Below are 19,655 nucleotides of genomic sequence, written 5' to 3'. Positions count from 1 at the left end.
CCATGGGCTTCACACTCAAGGCTGTGAACCTTGGACAGGCCTGTTCTTTCTCTCCATGAGCTGTTGTGCTTTGGCACTGAAACTTTCCATGCCAACACTGCAGATGGACTCAGCAATGTGGTCCTTAAAAGAACGGAACTGATTTACCATTTTTGGGAAAAGGAGGGGAAGCCTCCCCGGTAGTGCTCAGGGACTACTCTGGCCCAGTTTGCGGCTGGCTGGGCAACACCAGAGTCACACCTAGCAGCTCATGGCTGATGCAGTGCTGGGCACCCAACTCAACACACAAAAGGCAAGTATTTGCAGCTTTTTAAAACTTGGGGTTTTGGGCTACACCTTGCAATGCTCAGGGAAACCATGTATGTTGGGGATCAAACAGGTGTTCGAGATAAGTGCCTTAATCCCTGCACTAATCTCTATAACTCCCTTATCCACAGGCCTGCCTTAAAAGAAAATATCTGGGGCCGAAGTGATAGCACAGCAGTAAGGTGTTTGCCTTGTACATCGCTGACCCATGATGGACCTGGGTTCAATCACCAGCATCCCATAAGGTTCCCTGAGCCAGGAGCAATATCTGAGCGCATAGCCAGGACTAACCCCTGAGCGTTAGCAGGTGTGGCCCCAAAACAAAATAAAAAAGAAAATATCTAAGAATCCAGGGGTTAAGGCGTGTGCCTTCCAAGCAACTGACTCTGATTCAATCCCAGGCACTGCATAGGGTCCCCTGAGCCTCACCAGGTGTTACTCCCTCAGTATGGAGCCAGAGGTAAGCCATGAGCACCATTAGGTGCACCCTCAAACAAAAAAATTAAAAGCTTCAAATCCATCTTCAAGCTCCCAATTTTGACTGAAGCAGCCTGGTATCCAATTGTTTCTGGCAACCTGGCACCACTGCCAGGGAAGCCCCATCTTGGGACAAGCACTGCTCTGCCCTTAGCCTGTAGAAGCCACTGTCCTCCCTCCAGCTTGCAGCCACTGTCTGCCCTGCCTCTGAGCATCTATGTTAAGGCCTTGGCTGCCTAGAAGCTGCCAGAGTGAGAAAAATAAACGGACCAAAGGCTGCCAGGAGGCTTCCTGGCCACCAGCACCACCCCATACCCATTACCCGATGTCTCTGTAGGGCGTGGAGACTTAAGGACAATACATGATAAGTCCCCAAAGACCCCAGAGAGACTATGTGGCAGGTAGGGCTTTAAGACCAAGATCAGGCAGACCCAGAATGAACTCAGGCTCCAAGACATGCAACTCTCCAGGACTGTCTGTGCCCCCTCAGCCTGAGAGAGGATGGAAGTTGAGCCTCATAACCAAAGCTTGGGGTACTGAGCCAACCCATCACCCTGGCTGCATTGTATCTGGGTGGGGCTCAGCTAAGGTTCAGCTGTGCCCTGGGTGTCAGCCTGCAGGGCCCCATGATCAAAGAACTCAGCCTCCCCATCTTTCAAGGGGAAGATGAGGTGCTCATGGTAGCTCTTAGAAGGTGCCCGCAATGGAGGCCAGGCAGGACTGTGAGCTCGGGCACCTCTGAACAGGACCAGGGAGGCCCAGGTGCAGCCAACAAAGGGCTGTGACACCTTCCTTGGAAATCAGAAGCTCCCAGAAGACCAGGGTCAAGGGTCTCTGGGACAGCTGCAGAGGCTGTACAGAGTCCCGGTGCCAGCAGACAGGTTCAGCATGGGTCCCACCTGCTGCTCGAGGCTATGGTTTGAGTTTCCCTTTGGAGGCTGAGCTTTTTCTGATCCGGAAGCATCCAGGTAACGAGTTCCTGCTAAGTCACTTCCTGGGGACGTGGGGAAAGCCTGGAGGGGGGTGCCCTGGTGCTTGTGGGGTCTGCAAGGGGTGATCAAGGAGAATTTGCATGGCCTGTCATCCCATGTGATGACAACTAGGGGGAAGGGAGGGTGGGAGGCAGGCCCTTAAAGCTCCCCAGTCCAGGGAAGTGTTAGCCTCAGCTGGTGTTGATAGACACCTGGGGATCCCCCAACAGTCTTTCACGCTCTCCCTCATCTGCGGCAGTGGGGGCCCGGGCCCGGGCCAGGCGGCTGAGCAGCGGGCGGTGCAGCCCATTGTAGAGGGCAGTGCCTGCCAGTAGCACGAGGAAGCCCAGGATCTGCAGCGCCTGGAAGCTCTCCCAGCCCAGCGCCAGGCTGAGCGCCCAGATGACCACGGTGCGCAGGCTGTCCAGCACCATGCGCGTGGTGGCACTCAGCTCCTTGGTGACGCTGATGCCCGCAAAGTTGAAGAAGGCGATGCTGCTGATGTTGCCCAGCAGTGCCAGGGCGATGAGCGGCTTCTGGCCCACCTGGCAGAAGGCATCCAGAGCGTCCTCCAGTGTCCCTCGGGGGCTGCCGCTGAAGGAGCCGGCGGGGATGTAGTACATGGGTATCAGCAGAAGTGAGAGGATCACGAAGCCGAAGAGGCCTGTGGGAGTATGGGGGGAGTAGGTGGTTGCATCCCAGCAAGGACCCTGAGCCCAACCCTCCAGTACCTCAGTGTCTCCAGCACTGCCTTCTCCTCCTTGGGGATGTGTCTCCCCAACTGGGAAGCGATAGTGGCAGCTGATGGGAACAGGAGGCCCCTACTTTACTTTTGGTTTTGTCTTTACTTTACTTTTTGGTTTGTGGTTTTTGGGCCACTCCCAATGGTGCTCCTAACAGGCTCGGGGACCACTTTGGATGCTGGGTATCGAACTTGGGTTGGTCATATGCAAGGCAAACCCCCTATCTGCTGTGTTATTGCTCTGGATCCTAGTTTCATGATTTTTTGGTTTTGTTTTTGGACCATACCAGGCAGTGCTCAGGGGTTACTCCTGGTTCTGAGCTCAGGAAGTACTCTGGCAGAGCTCAGAGGACCTTATGGGGTGCTGGGGATCAAACCTGGGTTGGCCACATGCAAGGCAAGTGGCTTACCTGTAGTACTATCTCTCTGGCCTCTAGTTTTACATTTTAAAAACTGAATTTTGGGGCTGAAATAGGGCGTTTGCCTTGCACATAGCCGACCTGGGACAGATCTGGGTTTGATTTCCAGCAACCCAACCGGTCCCCTGAGCCTGCCGGGACTTCTGAGCGCAGAGCCAGGAGTAACCCCTGAGCGACATTGGGTGTGGCCCAAAACCCAAAAGTCAAACAAACAAAAAAATAAAAAAAATAAAACTGAATTTTGATCATTTTACTTCCCTGCTCTAAAACCTTTGATGATGCCACCCTGCCTGACATTTGAAATCTAAATCCACTAGCCCAGTGGGCTGGAGAGGTATTATTCTTGTAGTGTTATTAGTAATAATAGTAGTATTATAATACTGTAATAACAGTATACTACTACTATTAGTATTGGCCATGTATAAAGCAAATGCCATTCCTGCTGTATTATTGCTCCAGCCCCACAGCAATGTTCTTTTTCTTTTAAATCTACTATCCTGATGTTTGAGTCTCTGATGAAGTGACCTTGCCTTGTTGGGCTCAGGGTCCCCTTCTCGACATCAAGTCTTCAGTGTGCCCGGGAGCTTTTGTGGTGTTCTCAGACTCCTGCTCAGCACCCCTAGCTCCTCTGTCTGGAGAGGGGAATCCACCTGCTCACTGTTGCACGGAGGCCCGAAGCTCCCAGGCCACTTGCCCTAACCCAGGACACTGTGGTGGCTATTCTGGGGATGACTTATGCCCTGCCAGGCAGAGTATCTAGGGAAGGGCCTTGTCTCGTTTGGGCAGTGTACACAGCAGACGTCGGAGAATCTGTTCACGCATGTGGAGCAAGGGAGAGGGCAGGAAGCTCAGCCCTTCCCAGGGTCCCAGCCCCTTGCCTGGGCTCCTGGTGCATTCAGGCCATACGCTGCCCTCCCAGCCCCTGTATCCCTGCACATACCCTCCGTGCCGACGGCCCGTAGCGGATGCACATTGTGCTTGAAAACAAACTTCTCCTCGAGCACCATCTGGACAGAGACGATGATCTGGGCCATGATGATCAGCAAGTCCCCTGGGAGACAGGATGAGCCCCCATGAGGCAGGGCTGGGCAGCAATGGGGACCCAGGACCTTCTCAGGTCCCTACCTTACCCTTTATCCCTGGCCTGATCTGGCCCCTAAGGGCAGGTGGGCACTAAGGTTCTAGAGGGGCATAGGCCTCAGGGCTATGCTGGCCACCAAGTGGCCACACCCAGAGACAGATGCCTCTAGTTTCGCCTTATGCTGCATGGCTAGCAGGGACACCCCAGTGTGAAATGGGTGCAACAACGCTTGCTGACAAACTTGCCAGGGTCGTCTGCCTTCAGCCCATTGGACCTTCCTTCCTTCCTCTGCCCTCCTGATCTAGTGGCTCAGATGCACCCAGGTGTATGCATGTACAGGTAAGTACCTCTATGTATGCATATATGTATACATTATTATTATTATTATTATTATTTTTTTTTTTTGGTTTTTGGGCCACACCCGGTGACACTCAGGGGTTACTCCTGGCTATGCACTCAGAAATCGCTCCTGGCTTGAGGGTCCATATGGGACGCCGGTGGGATCAAACCGAGGTTCATCCTGGGTCAGCTGTGTGCAAGGCAAACATGCTATCGCTCCAGCCCCATGTATGTACATTTTTATACATCTATATATAAGCAAGTTAAGTCATTGCTGCACCCCCTCCCATGTCTCTGGTCTTTTCTCTCCTGGACAGGCAGTGCCTGCTACCACCAGCTGGATCACTGATGGCCCCCTTCCCTGAGGCAAGCCTGGCAGGAGTCTGGTAAGTTCCTCTGACACCATTAAGGTGATGCTAGTGGGAGGAAGGACAGGATGAGGGAAAGACAGTCTGGACTCTCTCAATTCACCTCCTCTGGCCCTGCCGCACCTGTGATCACGTCGCTGAGCTTGTGCTGGTCGTCGTGCTTGCTACTGAGGTCGGCCAGGCCCACGATCACCAGCCCCGCGATGGTAGCCACGATGCCCAGCCACTGGCTTAGTGCCAGCCTGCGTCCCAGGAAAGCCACTGAGAGCAGGCCTGTGAAGATGATGACCGAGCCCCGCAGCATCTGGAAACTGGAGGCGCTGGTCATGTTCAGGGCTGGGAGGGGACAGGAAAAGCAGCTCAGGGCCCCGTCGAAGGCTGGCCCCGTCGAAGGCTTGCCCCATGTGCATGCCCAGGGACAGAGTGGGAGGGCAGGAGGAGGATCAGTGTGTGTGTAGGGCTGGCTGTCTTCAAGTGCCCGTCTGCTACTCACCCACATACATGATGCTGGTCCCGGTCATGTCGCAGAGGGCGGGGGGCAGGAAAAGAAAGGCATTGAAGGGCTGCTGGGTATCCAGGCTGCTGTCTGGAGACCCTGCTGCTCGACAACGCAGGATGTAGAAGGCAGCCAGGCAGGAGAACTCCCCTAGAAACATGCCCACTGCCTGCAGGGGCAGAGCCGAGGAAGTTTTAAAAACTGAGTTTTTGATCATTTTACTTCTCACCAAAAATCTTCGGTGTGCTACCCTGCCTGACATTTAAAATCTTTTTTTGTTTTGTTTTGTTTCTGGGTCACACCAGACGGTGCTCAGGGGTTACTCCTGGGAATACCCAGAAATCACTCCTGGCAGGCTCAGGGGATCACCAGGGATCAAACTCTGGTCGACCATGTGTAAGGCAAATGCCCTATTCCACTATGCTATCACTCTGGCCCCTAAAAATCTTTTTTTTTTTTTTTTTTTTGGTTTTTGGGCCACACCCGGTAACACTCAGGGGCTACTCCTGGCTATGTGCTCAGAAGTTGCTCCTGGCTTGGGGGACCATATGGGACACCGGGGGATCGAACCGAGGTCCGTCCAAGGCTAGCACAGGCAAGGCAGGCACCTTACCTTTAGCGCCACCGCCCGGCCCCCCTAAAAATCTTTAATTTAAAAAGTTTAAAAAACAGGGGCCAGGCGGTGGCACTAAAGGTAAGGTGCCTGCCTTGCCTGCGCTAGCCTTGGACGGACCGCGGTTCGATCCCCCGGTGTCCCATATGGTCCCCCAAGCCAGGAGCAACTTCTGAGCACATAACCAGGAGTAATCCCTGAGCGTTACCGGGTGTGGCCCAAAAACCAAAAAAAAAAAAAAAGTTTAAAAAAACATTTAAAAAGTTGGGACCAGAGAGATAGCATGGAGGTAGGGCATTTGCCTTGCATGCAAAAGGATGGTGGTTCGAATCCTGGCATCCCATATGGTCCCCTCTGAGTCTGCCAGAACCGACTTTTGGGCGTAGAGCCAGGAGTAGTCCCTAAGTGCTGCTTGGTGATACCCAAAACCAAAACCAAAACCAAACAAAAAATTGTGTGTTCTAGTTGCCCTCACTGTGTACTAGGACTTTCTGTTCTGTCTCATTAAAAAAAATATTCACCTTCTACTCCCTCACCTCCCAATCCGGAGTCATTATCTTCCCCTTAATTAACCCTCTTGACCGGCGAGGTGGCGCTAGAGGTAAGGTGTCTGCCTTGCAAGCGCTAGCCAAGGAAGGACTGCGGTTCGATCCCCGGTGTCCCATATGGTCCCCCCAAGCCAGGAGCAATTTCTGAGCATTTAGCCAGGAGTAACCCCTGAGCATCAAACAAGTGTGGCCTGAAAAGCCAAAAATAATCAGCTCAAATTACTGGGCCCGGAGAGATAGCACAGCGGCGTTTGCCTTGCAAGCAGCCGATTCAGGACCAAAAGTGGTTGGTTTGAATCCTGGTGTCCCATATGGTCCCCCGTGCCTGCCAGGAGCTATTTCTGAGCAGACAGCCAGGAGTAACCCCTGAGCAATGCCGGGTATGGACAAAAAAAAAAAAAAATTAACCCTCTTTACTCTCAGTTCTTTAATTTGTTAGGTACCAAGACTGACCTCCTGCCCCAACAGATTTTGCCCTTTCGCACACCCCTACAAAGCTCATTATTACTCTTTAACTCTCTCACCCCCAAACATCAGTGCCTCACATTTACCCTTTTTAACTTCAGTACTACACAGTTCTAATCATAGACCAAAGTCGTGCATTGGATTTAACAACCTCCAACTATCTCAAAAGACATAAAATGGACACATAGGTGTATTTTCTTTAACAGCTATAACTCTTTCTAAATATTCTTTTACTGTGAAGATTCTACCCACTTTTTATCTTGTCTTCTCTTTGTGAGCTGTTCAATAAGGAATTTTGGTGGAAGAGTCCCTCAGTTTAATGCTTATGATTGAAACAATTCATGGGGATTGTTGGACTTGTTCTTATGGCCCCCATATGCGCCGATAATGCCACATGGCATTGTTTCTTGTTTGCATAGGCACATTAAAATGGGAAAATACTGTACATACAAATAAGTTCTTATCTAATAGAGATTGGAACACACAAATCTCGTAGTGCAATGGGGCCTTACATCCTGAACATTGATATAATGACCTGGCACAGGCCTCAGAAGAATGGGCATCCTCCATTCACCCCTGAACCAGGGAAGCTATCTACGAAACATCCAAGGTTTTTTATAACAACACCTGGAAGCAATCCTCTACCAGGGAAGACCCTACCACGGCTCTGACATTGACCTGCTCAAAAGAGACTCCCTTAACACTAAGAAGACTTGACAACAACAATGACCTGCTTACAGGATAGGGTTCTCTGCATTGCCCTTTAATTGTGAGGTGAAACGAAAGGACGCTCTGCACCATCCTGACTGCAATATAGGATATGCAGATTCCAGGATCTTTAATACAGAAACATGATACCAACAACAGAGACTGTGTGAATAAAAGTGTATTGGCACTACAGACAATGACCTGGATTGGACAAACTAGTTTGCCTGGAGCCTAGAGTTGGTCTTATGCCAGGAAACTTCAGGGGTAGGGTCTCCTTGTATTTAGGCCAAGGCTTTTCCTTTCCATGTCCCTCATATTTTGGTGGGCCTATGCAAACAATAATTGCCACTCTAACACTGTTTTTACTGTGCTCCTTGACTCTAATCCTTAAGAAAAACAACCCACTTAAACTTCTGAGGTTAACTTAAACTAATATGCATGTGCATGGAAATGTAAAAAAGTACTTTGCCTTCAATGTTTAAGGAGTTACATAAGTTTTATGTCTTTAGATTTCTTTGTGTGCTGCTAAGAAATATTATGTATTATAATCTGGGGACTTGAGGGACAAAGTAATTGTACATTGGTTCTGTTTTATTTTTCTTAATGTTCTTTGGCTGAAAGTTCAAAGTTAAGATATCAACAATGGGACTACTGAGAATTCTGTTTATGGGTGATTGTCCTTCCACTGCAACTTTACCTTGTCCTCTTTCTTTGCATCTTTGTTCTCATAATTAAAAATAAAAAATTAATAAGAATAAAAAATAAAAAAATTAAGAAGAAAAGAAAAAAATATTCAGGGAAAAAAGGGAAAAAAGGGGGGGGGCGGAGAGATAGCATGAAGGTACGGTGTTTGCCTTTCATGCAGAAGGACAGTGGTTTGTATCCCGGCATCCCATAAGGTCCCCTGAGCCTGCCAGGAGTGATTTCTGAGCATAGAGCCAGAAGTAACCCCTGAGCGCTGCCAGGTGTGATCCACTCCCCCCAAACCCAAAAAATCAAATAAACAAATAAAAAACATTTAAAAAGTTGACAGCAAGGAAGAGGAAAGAGGGTCACCTGGAAGGGCTGTCCCTTTTTCTGATCAGAGGGGGCTGTGGGCATTGTAGCCACATGTGCGAGGCTCCAGGGATCAGACACTGGACCTCGGCCTCACACCTGCTCCAGCTGCTTTTAACACTCAACCATCTTCTAGGCATTTTAAGAGCACTTTTTTCAATGCAGATGCTGTGCCCCTCCCTACCGGTGTTCAGGAGTACTGGGGCACTCCCTGAGAAACTTAGCGGGTGGTGTGGGCCAGGTGGCCTGTTGCTCATTTCCCGCTATGCCAGAAGGTCCTGGGGGCCATTCAGTATAGCATTGAATTTGGGACTTCACTCACGAAGCTTGCAGCTTACCCAAATCACCTTCCTGTCACTAAAACATTTCTTTTCCAATCTATGGGCCACATCTAGCAGTGCTCAGGGCTTACTCCTAGCTTCAGTGCTCTGGGATCACTCCCAGGGATCTCAGGGGACCAGATGCAGAGCTGAGGATGGAGCCTGGATTGAGTGCAGGCCAGGCAAGCCCTTCTGGGCCATTCCTTTTGTTCTAATACAATCTTCCCTTCAGCAAGAGGTGACCTGACCCCTAGCCCAACTGCAGACAGCACAGAGCTGCATCCACAAAGGCCCCATGTACCTCCATATCTTGAGTGGCTGCCTGGATCCCACCTGAAAACCATCCATCTAGGCCACCCCCTAATCATATCCCAGAAGGAGATATGGAGACCCTGAGAAACTTCTGAGCTCTGTTAAAGTCACATAGCAAATGGCAGCAGAGCTGGGCCAAGCTGGGCTGGTACTCTCCGCGTGATCCTCAGAGACCCCACCCTCTGTCTCTGCCCTGCACCCTGGCTGGGTTCAGTGCAGGTCTTGCTCCTAGCACTGATGCTTTCTAAACGCGTCCTGCATGGGCAACCAAGTGTCAGATCACGGGCAGGTCCAGTGCAGGGCATCTCTCCGGGCCCCTTTGGATGAGAGAAGAAGCAGGTACCTGGAGGAAGGGGTGCTGGAACGGGTGCTCCTGGCTCTCTCCGCAGCCCTTGGCGTTGAATTTGTCGGCCCACCTGCAGCAGAGGGAGAGAGAAGGGTCCATCCTAAACTCTGCCATCCTGCCCCTCATGCCAAGCCTTGAGGCACTACCAGAGAGGGTGCTCTCCTCGGGAGACTCTTCATAGTAAGGTTTTACCTGCAAACGAGGCACCTGGGTATCTCTGCTAACCAGACCCAGACACAAAATCCTTGGGTTCACAGCGACTACAGAGGGCCTGGGCTGAAGAGACTCATTTCCTCCAACCTTTAATGCGATGTCCCTGTGCCTGCGCTGTAAGCCTGGGCCCCTCCATGCACACCCTGCATTAGATCTGCACCCCAATCTGAGTTCTGTGCATTGCCACCCCAAATAACAATGTTGCCTGCTGCCGCTGCCTTTACCTTTACTTCACTGTCACAGGCTAGATTTTTTTCCATCAGGTTAAGTCCCCCAGTGGGCTTGGAGCTGGTACCCAGCTCTCTGCTGGGAGGACCACGCTATGCCAGGAGCAACCCAGGCTCAGCTATGCCAGGAGCAACCCAGGCTCAGTTGTGCACAGCGTGTTGAGTCCTCTCTCCTGTCTCACAGATTCAGTTTCCATTTTGGGGGTCACAACAGGTGGCTTTCAGGGTTTACTCCTGGCTCTGAGTTCAAGAAATCTCTCCTGACAGGCTTGGGGGACCACATAGAATGCTGGGGATTGAACTGGATTGGTCATGTGCAAGGCAAACATCCTTCCTGCTGGCTATCGCTCTGGCCCACAAATTCCATTTCTTAACTTTTTTTCTTACTTTCTTGAAAACCCCCATCTTTTCCCAGTCTAAAAACATTCCTTTAGGGGCTGGAGAGATAGCACAGCGGTGTTTGCCTTGCAAGCGGCCGACCCAGGACTTAAGGTGGTTGGTTCGAATCCCGGTGTCCCATATGGTTCCCTGTGCCTGCCAGGAGCTATTTATGAGCAGACAGCCAGGAGTAACCCTTGAGCACCGCTGGGTGTGGCCCAAAAGCCAAAACAACAACAACAACAACAAAACCCATTCCTTTAGAAGCTAGAGAGACAGTATAGAAGGCAGGTCACTTGTCTTGCCTGCAGCTGACCCCAGATCAATCCTTGGCACTTTATAGGGTCCCCCAATCCCTTCCAGGAGCAATCCCTGAACAAAGCCGGGTGTGCTCCTACTCCATCTGCCCCCAAATAAAAACAAAGCAGAACAAAACTAAACATAATTGGAGGCTTCGCCAGACCCTAGGGCAGGGGTCCCTATGGTACAATCATGGCTGAGAGCTCCGCTCTGTAGTCTATCCTCTGGGCAAGGCAAGGGGAGCAGTGTTCCTCCGAGAGGCGCAGGGTCATTCCTGGGTCTGCCCCAAAGCAGGGCAGTTGCAGGCCTACAGGGGTGGTCCAGAACTCATACAGGCAGAAGGCTCAGCCGTGGCACCATTCCCACAAACCAGTCCTGGGCCCAGAACCTCGATGGCTCAACCTGCTGGCAGCTCCCACCTGTTGGTTCAGGCACGAGCTCCCTTCCCTGGGCCAGTGCCTCAGAAACCTCATCCTATGTCCCCCTTCTTGATTCCTCTCTCCTGGCCCTTCCTGACTACTGTCTCCCAGGGCCACTGATTTCTGGAGGACTCAGGGGCTGTGATCTAGCCAGATTCTCCATGAGTGGGAACCTCGATTGACATACTGGGCCCTATCCTAGGGGTTGTGGCATCTCCAGGACAAAGCTGGGGACTTTTTTTTTTTAAATTATAAATGACTTTTTGAAAATTAAAATAAAATAATTAAAAAAAATGACTTTTGGGGGGCTGGAGCAATAGCACAGTGGATAGGGTGTTTGCCTTGCATATGGCTGGCCTAGGTTCGTTTCCCAGCATTCCATATGGTCCCGGGCCTGCCAGGAGCAATTTCTGAGTGCAGAACCAGGAGTTACCCCTAAATACTACAGGGTGTGACTACCCCCCATAATTACTTTTTGTTTGTTTTTTCTTTACATCTACTCTTAGCTTTGTGTTCAGGGGACCAGGCAGTACCAGAGCTCCCACAGGCCAAGCCACACTCCAGTGGTGGGGTTCTCTCCAGACCGATGGTTTCCTTTTCCTTCACTTTTGTGTGTGAGGGTGAAGCGTGGGATTCACTCCAGAGGTGCTCAGGCAACCACATGTGATAGTGGGGACTGAAGCCAGGTCGGCCGCACGCAAGGGATGTTCCTTTCTAGGTGTACTGCTGTGATAAATAAGGGTGAAGTTGCAGTTTTACTCTATACGCCAGCTTAAGAAATAGCTTATCTTTGGGGCCAGAGAGATAGTTCAGCAGGCAGGGCACTTGCTTTGCACATGGCTGACCCGAGTTCAATCCCTGGTGTCCCGTATGCTCTTCCCCTCTACCTAAAGCACCGCCAGGAGTGATTCCTGAGTGTAGAGCGAGGAGAAACTGTGAGCAAAAACTAAACCAACAGACAAAATAAATATCATGTCTTTTTTTTTGGGGGGGGGGTGCTCAGGAATTAGTCCTGGCTCTGCACTCAGGAATCAGTCCTGGCAGGCTCCAGAGACCATATAAGGAGCCTGGAATTGCACCCTGGTCAACCTCGTGCAAGGCAAGTGTCCTACCAGCTATACTTTCCCTCTAGTCCCATGAAAAAATATCTTATCTTGATGTAGTGGGAAAGAGAAATATAAGCAGGTAGCTCGAGGCAAGAACCTCTGAATGACCCATTCTAGGAACAGGTCAAAGATGAACAGCTAAGTGATCATGAAGTTGACCAAAACTGGAGAGGGAGGGCCAGAGAGATAGTACAATGGGTAGGGCATTTGCCTTGCATTCAGCCAATCCAGGCTTAATCCTTAGAATCCCATAAGCCCTGCACCCCAGCGCTACCAGGAGTGCAGAGTCAGGAATAACCCCTGAGCATTGGTATGGCCCAAACACCCCCAAAACAAAACAAATAAAAACAACCCCCAAAAGAACAGAACAGGAGAGTTCTGGACACACCTGGTTACTTAAGGGGAAGGAATGCGGGTGCCCGATAAGACCCCTCTAAATATCATGTTATCCCCTTACTGCCACAGTATACCTCAAGGTACTGTCACAAAGCAACCACTGGAGAAATTCTTTTTTTTTGCACTCAGGGGTTACCCCTGGCTCTGTGCTCAGAAATCACCTCTGGCAGGCTTGGAGACCATATGGGATGCTGGGAATCGAAACCAAGTTGGCTGCATGCATGGTAAATGCCCTACTGCTGTGCTATCGCTCAGGCCATTCCGTTGGTCTCCTTTGTTCTTCCCACAGGTGCTCTGTGTCTCTATCCAAGCCACCATTTCTGGTCATGTACTTGACTAAAGTCCATCATTTTTTTTGTTTTTGTTTTTGTTTTTTGGGTCACACCTGGCAGTGCTCAGGGGTTACTCCTGGCTCTACACTCAGAAATCATCCCTGGCAGGCACTGGAGAACATATGAGATGCCGGATTTGAACCACCCTCAGCCCTGTTTGTTTGTTTGTTTGTTGAACCGTCTTGCCAGCCCTGACTAAAGTCCATCATTAAATAAATGACACCTCCTTGCCTTTTCGCCCAAGATGGTGTCAGTGTCACTGGTGAAGCCGGTTTTGCTACACCACCACCACTCTGGCCCCAGACTTTCCTTTTCTTCAATGTCCCTCCCTGGCCTGCCTGCGATGAGCACTACATGGCTACCTGATTTTCTTGGTTTATCCTGGCAACTAGTGAGGGGCTGTCCAGGCCTGGCATTTCTGTGCCCTGAGTCTGAAGAGGGGAAAGCTGGGGCCAGGACCTTGGCAGAGACGCCAAGCTAAGAGGTGCAGTGCAGGGCCAGGAGAACATGTGAGAATGACCCAGGGTGAGTGGCTTAGACAGGACGACCACAAAGCCCACTCCTGGGCCTGTCCAGAAAGAGGTTGTACAGGGACTGGCTGGTAAAGTAGAGAGAAATCTTGGGCAGCATCCTGGGCTGCGAATGTACCAGGCCTGGGTGAAGATGCCAAGCTGGACTGAGTTTGCAGAGCCCAAGCCAATGAATGAGCTGGGGGAGGGCAGGAGCTCCCAGGATGCACTAGGATATCCTGCTAGACTCTGAAGGTCAACTGGAAGTTCAGGGCCAAAGTAGGCCGGGCAGCCAGTATGTCATGGCGGTGCCACCCTGACCCAGAGGTGAGCGGGGACTCCACCCCATGGAGCTCTCCGGAATGACAACTGGGGCTCTAGCAATATCTGCTGGCCCCTGTCACTCATTTAGGGGGTCTGAGCTCCACACCCAGCACCTTCCCTAGACCTCCATCTCCTGGCTTGCAGGCTGGAACCCCAGATTGCAGCCATGAAGGGATCAGCCCGAGGCAATGCCCCTACTCTCCTCCCCACTCCCAGCTAGATCTGCCTCGACAGGCTGGGCTGGCAGCATTCCCAGGCTGAAATGGAAACCCAATCCCTTTGTATCTGAGGACCAAGGGCAGGTTGGGCTCCAGGAATTGGGTGTCAGTGAGCAGCAGGCAGAAGTCACAGTCTGGTGGCTGCCAGGGAACCCCCACCCCGCACCTGTCAGACCATCTGGGGAGGGCTGAGACCACCTCAGGTGGGGGGGATTCAGGAACTATGGGTTCATGGCACAGCAGTGTTGCTTTGCAAATGTGATTTTTGTTTTCAGGCCAGGGCCCAAGATGTCTAGGCGGTTATTCCCAACAGTGCTTGGGGGAACCACGCGGGGTATATGCGTGTGTGGGGAAGTGGAGAGTGTTATTCCTAGCAGTGCTTAGGGGACTCCAGGCCCTCCTGTACATCCACCACTAACTCTAGCTCACTCTACTCTCATCCCACACAATCCACTGGACCTTGACTTCCCTTTAAGCTTCAGGTCAAGAATCTGTGCTATAGGTTGGGGAGATTGTTTAGGGCAGTGATGGCTAACCTTTTTTGAGCCCGAGTGCTCAAAAAGCTGCAAAATGCCTGGTCCTCCCAATGGCCAGTCTGGCCCTGTTGCCAGGTGAGCTGCAAAGCAGACACCAGCACACTCAACTCCCACATATCTTTTTTGTTTGTTTGTTTGTTTTTGGGCCACACCCAGCGATACTCAGGGGTTGCTCCTGGCAGGCACGGGGGACCACATGGGACACCGGGATTCGAACCAACCACCTTTGGTCCTGGATCGGCTGCTTGCAAGGCAAACGTCGCATATCTTAATTGCAGACCCCTCCCTGCGTGCCAGCTGCAAGGCCTTCGAGTGCAACCGATGGCATGCAGGCCATAGGTTCGCCATCAAGCGTTTAGGGGTCAGGGTACGTTTGCTCACCTAAGCACCTCCAGGAGTGACCCTAGGGCACTTTAATTTCATGGCTTCAAAATTAACAAAAGGAGCTGGAGTGACAGGACAGCAGTTGGGTGTTTGCCTAGCACGCGGCTGACCCAGGATGCTCCTGGGTTCAATCCCCAGCGTCCCATATGGTCCCCCAAGCCAGGTGTGATTTCTGAGCACATAGCCAGGAGTAACCCCTGAGCATCACTGGATGTGACTCAAAAACAAAAACAAAATCTAGGGGCCAGAGAGATAGCATGGAGGTAGGAGGATAGCATGCAGAAGGATGGTGGCTTGAATCCCAGCATCCCCATATGGTCCCCTGAGCCTGCCAGGAGCGATTTCTGAGCATAGAGCCAGAAATAACCCCTGAGCAATGCTGGGTGTGACCCTCCAAACAAACAAACAAACAAACAAAAAACCCCAAAACTTAACAAGAGAATCTTTTGTTTTATGTGGGGTGGTGGTGGGGGACTGGAGGATGGAAAGTCACAGTCAGGCCCAGAGAGTTAACAGAAGGGTCCAAGGCCAACCAGATTTATGTACAGAGACAGTCCAAAAGCACACATAAGCCCGTGAAGAGCTCAAATGTTAGCGACAACACAAGTTGAAGTTTTCTCATTGGGGCCTGGGAGGTGGCTCACAAAAGATGAAGCTTGTGCTTTGCATGTATAGAAAATCCTCAGGTTCAATCCCTGGCACCCAGGGATCTGTAGTGAGCTTGTAGTAGCCCCCTGAGCACTGCGGGAAATGTCCCTACACACCTTATAAAAAATGCAGGGTTGGTGGGGCTGAAGCGATACCATGGCGGTAGAGCATTTGTCTTACACATGGCCGGCCTGAAACCTGGTATCCCATATGGTCCCTTGAGCCTGCCAGGGGCAATTTCAGAGCCAGGAGTAACCCCAGAGTGCAGCTGGTGTGGCCCCAAAACAAAACAAAACAAACAACAACAAAAAGGTAGAGTTGGGCTGGAGCCACAGCACAGTGAATAGGGTGTTTGTCTTACATGCAACTGACCCAGGTTCAATCCCTGACATCCCAAATGGTCCCCTGGGCCTTCCAGGAGTGATTCCTGAGTGCAGAGCCAGGAGTAACCCAAGCATCATTGGGTATGGCCCAAAAATCGCAAAAGAATAAATGTAAGGTCCTTATCTATCAAGCAAGGAAGGTCATGTGAACATGAAATAAGATGTGCCAGGGGCTGAAGTGATAGAACAGCAGCAGGGCGTTTGCCTTGCATGTGGCCAATCCAGGACGGACCTTGGTTCGATCCGTGGTGTCCCATATGGTTCCCCAAGCCAGGAACAATTTCTGAGCGCATAAACAGAAATAACCCCTGAGATCACTGGGTGTGGCCCAAAAAGAAAAAAAAAAAAAAAGAAATAAGATGTACCAAATCTGGTACATGGCAGAGAGTCCGAGACAAATTGTTTACTAGGGAGACAGCTCAGTGGGCTGGAGCAGATATTCTGTATGTAGGGAACCCAGATTGGATCCTTGTTACCCTGTGTGTCCGTCCCCCCACTTGCAGGGAAGGGAATGATCCCTGCAAGCACTGATGGAGAGTATCTCCAGGCACCTCCATAGGTGGTCCCCAAATCAGTACCTTAGAACAGAATTCCTTTCTGCTCTCTGCATTCCCTTCCTGACTTTGATAGCAGAGCCAGAAGCATCCAGTCTCTGGAACCTTCCCTGCTGACCCAGGCAGATGCAGCTGGAGTAAGAACATCCATCTTTTTGGGAGGAGAGGAAGCACCCTGGTGGTGCTCAGGACCGACTTCTGGCTCTGTGCTCAGGGATCACTCCTGGCAGGGCTCAGGAGACCGACCATATGGGGTGTTGAGGACCAAACCCAGGTTGGCTACGTGCAGGGCAAATGCTCTCCCACTGTGCTAGCTCTCCAGCCCTAAACTCCAATATGGAAGAAAGCAGCAAAAGACCCCTGTAGAATGTTCTAGGCTCCCCTTTCTGGGGTTAGTTACCCTGGTGGGGCTAACTCAGACCTCAGCACTCTGAGAGGATGTGCAGCCGCCTGGCCTGTGGCTGGCGACAGAGGAAGTGACCCCTCCAATCAAAAGTGGGGCCCCTCCTAGAAGAATCTCTGCAGCTTCCTCCCTAAAACTCAGCTTCTTCCTCCTGCACCAGGGGTAGGGCAGGGGGGTGGGGGAGGAGACAGGAGGACCACAGGGTCCACTCCCTGAGAACCTCTTGCCTCTGAGACTCAGACACTCAGGAATCAGTCCTGGTAGTCTTGGAGGACCATATGGGATGATGGGGGATCGAACCTGAGGTTGTGGGAACACTTGATTCTGCATGACGCTGGGTCAGGGGGAAGCAGCCCTATGAGGAGAAATGGTGGATGTCAGGGGGGAGCCTCGGCAGAAGGTTCTGGTAGGAGCCCAAGGAAAGAGAAGCAGCCACTTATTAGGAAAGGGGCCTCTGCTAAGGCCAGGATGGGGCAGGCCTGTCTGAGTGGCTATATGGGCAGAGGGGCCCTTGCACTAGAGCCCTGAACCCCAAGATTCCCCCACAGTGCCTGGTGCATGCCCAACCCACTTCCTCAAGGGTCTTACTTCCCCCACAATGGAGAACTGGGGCAGAGGTAAAGCTGGACAGGGACGAAACTGATGACAAGGCTGCTGGATGGGGGTCCTGGGGTGGTCAGAGGTAGGGTTAGAGAGGGAATGTCCCTGGATTCCTGAAGGATCTCAGCCCCTGGCTAGCAGACTTGGACTTGGGCAAGTAATTTCCTTTGCCCCAAACTCAGCAGTCTGGCACATTTCAGTGGGAGGGAGGGGCCACCCAGGGGCTCCATCCTATCTGGCCCATGGCTCCATTCTTATCAGCCTGGGACCTCAGGACCTCCTCCCCCAAAGGAGACACTACAGCCTTGCCAGGGGCTGATCTTAGAATTCCTGGAGGGAGGGGACAGGTCTGGACTGAGGGGACGCTTCAACAACCACTCCCACCCTCACTACCAGGCTACAGGGCAAAAGAGTGGGGTCAAAGGTTGGGGTCCCCCTGAGGGCCTTTTCCAGCCTCTCAGGTGGCCTCTGAGGAGCCAGAACCTTTCCCATCTGACCTGTTCCGGAATGTTTATGGGGGAGCTGAGTCAACACTTGATCCACCAGTAAACTGGTAAGCCCCAGTCATCTTCTGGCAACCCTAACCACACACATACACCCTGAATCCCACCCCCACCCAGGTCGGTGTTCAAGGACTGTGCTGTGTTGGGAAAAAAGCCCAGGGCCTCAAACAAGCAAGGCACGTGCTTGAGGCCTGCTGAGACAGCAATGGAAGCCCTTGACTTGTTTTGTTCAGGATAAGCTGGGAGTCCTGAGGACAGTCGCGGTGGGTCAGTGACTTCTCCTAGAGCCCCTCATCTGCCAGGAGCTTCCCTACAAATTTCCTGCACTAAACTCTTCTCTCTTTGGCCATCAAGTTGATCATATTCTATTAGGGTTCCCCCCCAGTCAGTGAGGTGTAGGTGGGGGGCTCTTTTCCTAGCTATGCTAAAGAGGTTTGGGAGGCTTGGAGAGACATGCAATGCCAAATATAGAGCCTGGGGCAAGGCTAGCCCTCTGCCATATGTTGGGAGCTCAAATCCTAATATTATTTTTCTTTTTCTTTTCTTTTCTTTTTTTTAAATTTGCTTTTTAGGCCATATCTTGTGGTATGGAGCTCAAAGATTGCTCCTGGTACGCAATGCAATGGAGCCTTGGTCAGGCGTGTGCAAAGCCCATCTCTCTGGCTCCTAAATCAACTTATTCCAGGCTCTGCTGGAAAGAGGCTCCATGATTACCGGGAACGATCCAGCCTGGGTGTAGGGGTGACAATTCATCCAGACCTGGAGAGCCTTGTCCCTGTCTTGGGGTGCGACCTGCCTGAGACAGAAACCCCTCCAAAGCTTCAGGTGCCCCCCCCTGCGTGCAACTTGGGGACCTGGGTCCAGCCTCCCACCCAACTTGGGGGTCCCCGGCCTGCGCAGAGGAACCGGCCACTGCACCCCACCCGCTGAAAGCAGAGGGAAACTGAGGCTCGGGGGTTCGGGCTGGGCCTGGCCGGGACCCCCAGCAAGAGACGAATCCAACCAACCCACCAGCCAAGTTGGGGTTCAGCCTCCCCCTGCCCTTGCCCCGTTCCTTCCCGGGCCTGGCAGGCCTGGCAGGCCTGGCTGGGGCTTTAGACCGATCGGAGAAGCCCGGGAAGGAAGGGGTGAAGGAGCACGGAAAGGGGGCGCGGGGGGTCGCCGGACGCAGCAGGCCGGGTCGGGCCGGGCCGGCTCCCTCCCTCGCCCGGACTCACTTGGCGGAGAGCGTGTTGATGGAGCCGGTGACGAGCATGAGCCCGGCCAGGAGCAGCTGGTACTTGGTCCAGGCCATGTCGGCGGCGGGGCAGCGCGCGAAGCCCCCGGGACCCCCAAATTCCTTCCGACCTCCGCGGAGGCTCCCGGGTCCTCGGTGCAAGGGGTCTCGGGCGCCGCCGCTTCCGGAACCGGAGTCATGTGATCACGTAGCCACGCCCACGGCAGATGGGCCCGCCTACCGGCGGATGGCCCCGCCTTACCGGCAGGTGGCCACACCTACCGGCAGCTGTCCCGCCCCGGAACGTGGCCACGCCCATCATAGTCATGTGATTACATAGCCACGCCCTTGTCGGCTGGTCCCCGCCCACCGATAGATAACCAAGCCTACCGGCAGCTGGCCCCGCCCCGGAATGTGGCCCCGCCGAGCCGGAGTCATG

At 52.3% G+C, this 19,655-nt stretch overlaps 1 protein-coding gene across 1 annotated transcript; it reads right to left on the bottom strand.

Moving 5' to 3' along the window:
* Positions 1–267: 267 nt before the first annotated feature.
* On the bottom strand, positions 268–19,411 carry SLC35F6 (solute carrier family 35 member F6). The gene is made up of 6 exons (XM_049784486.1): positions 19,218–19,411; positions 9,565–9,637; positions 5,197–5,368; positions 4,827–5,039; positions 3,856–3,966; positions 268–2,418 (listed from the first exon to the last, which is right to left on the bottom strand). The coding sequence occupies exons 1-6, from the start codon at positions 19,292–19,294 to the stop codon at positions 1,946–1,948; spliced, it is 1,119 nt and encodes a 372-aa protein (XP_049640443.1). The 5' UTR covers positions 19,295–19,411; the 3' UTR covers positions 268–1,945.
* Positions 19,412–19,655: the final 244 nt, after the last annotated feature.

The sequence above is a fragment of the Suncus etruscus genome, chromosome 12 (assembly GCF_024139225.1).
Source record: "Suncus etruscus isolate mSunEtr1 chromosome 12, mSunEtr1.pri.cur, whole genome shotgun sequence".
NCBI classification, from domain to species: Eukaryota; Metazoa; Chordata; class Mammalia; order Eulipotyphla; family Soricidae; genus Suncus; species Suncus etruscus.
Note: the sequence above shows the minus strand (reverse complement) of the source record. Positions and strands in the feature narration are given on the sequence as shown.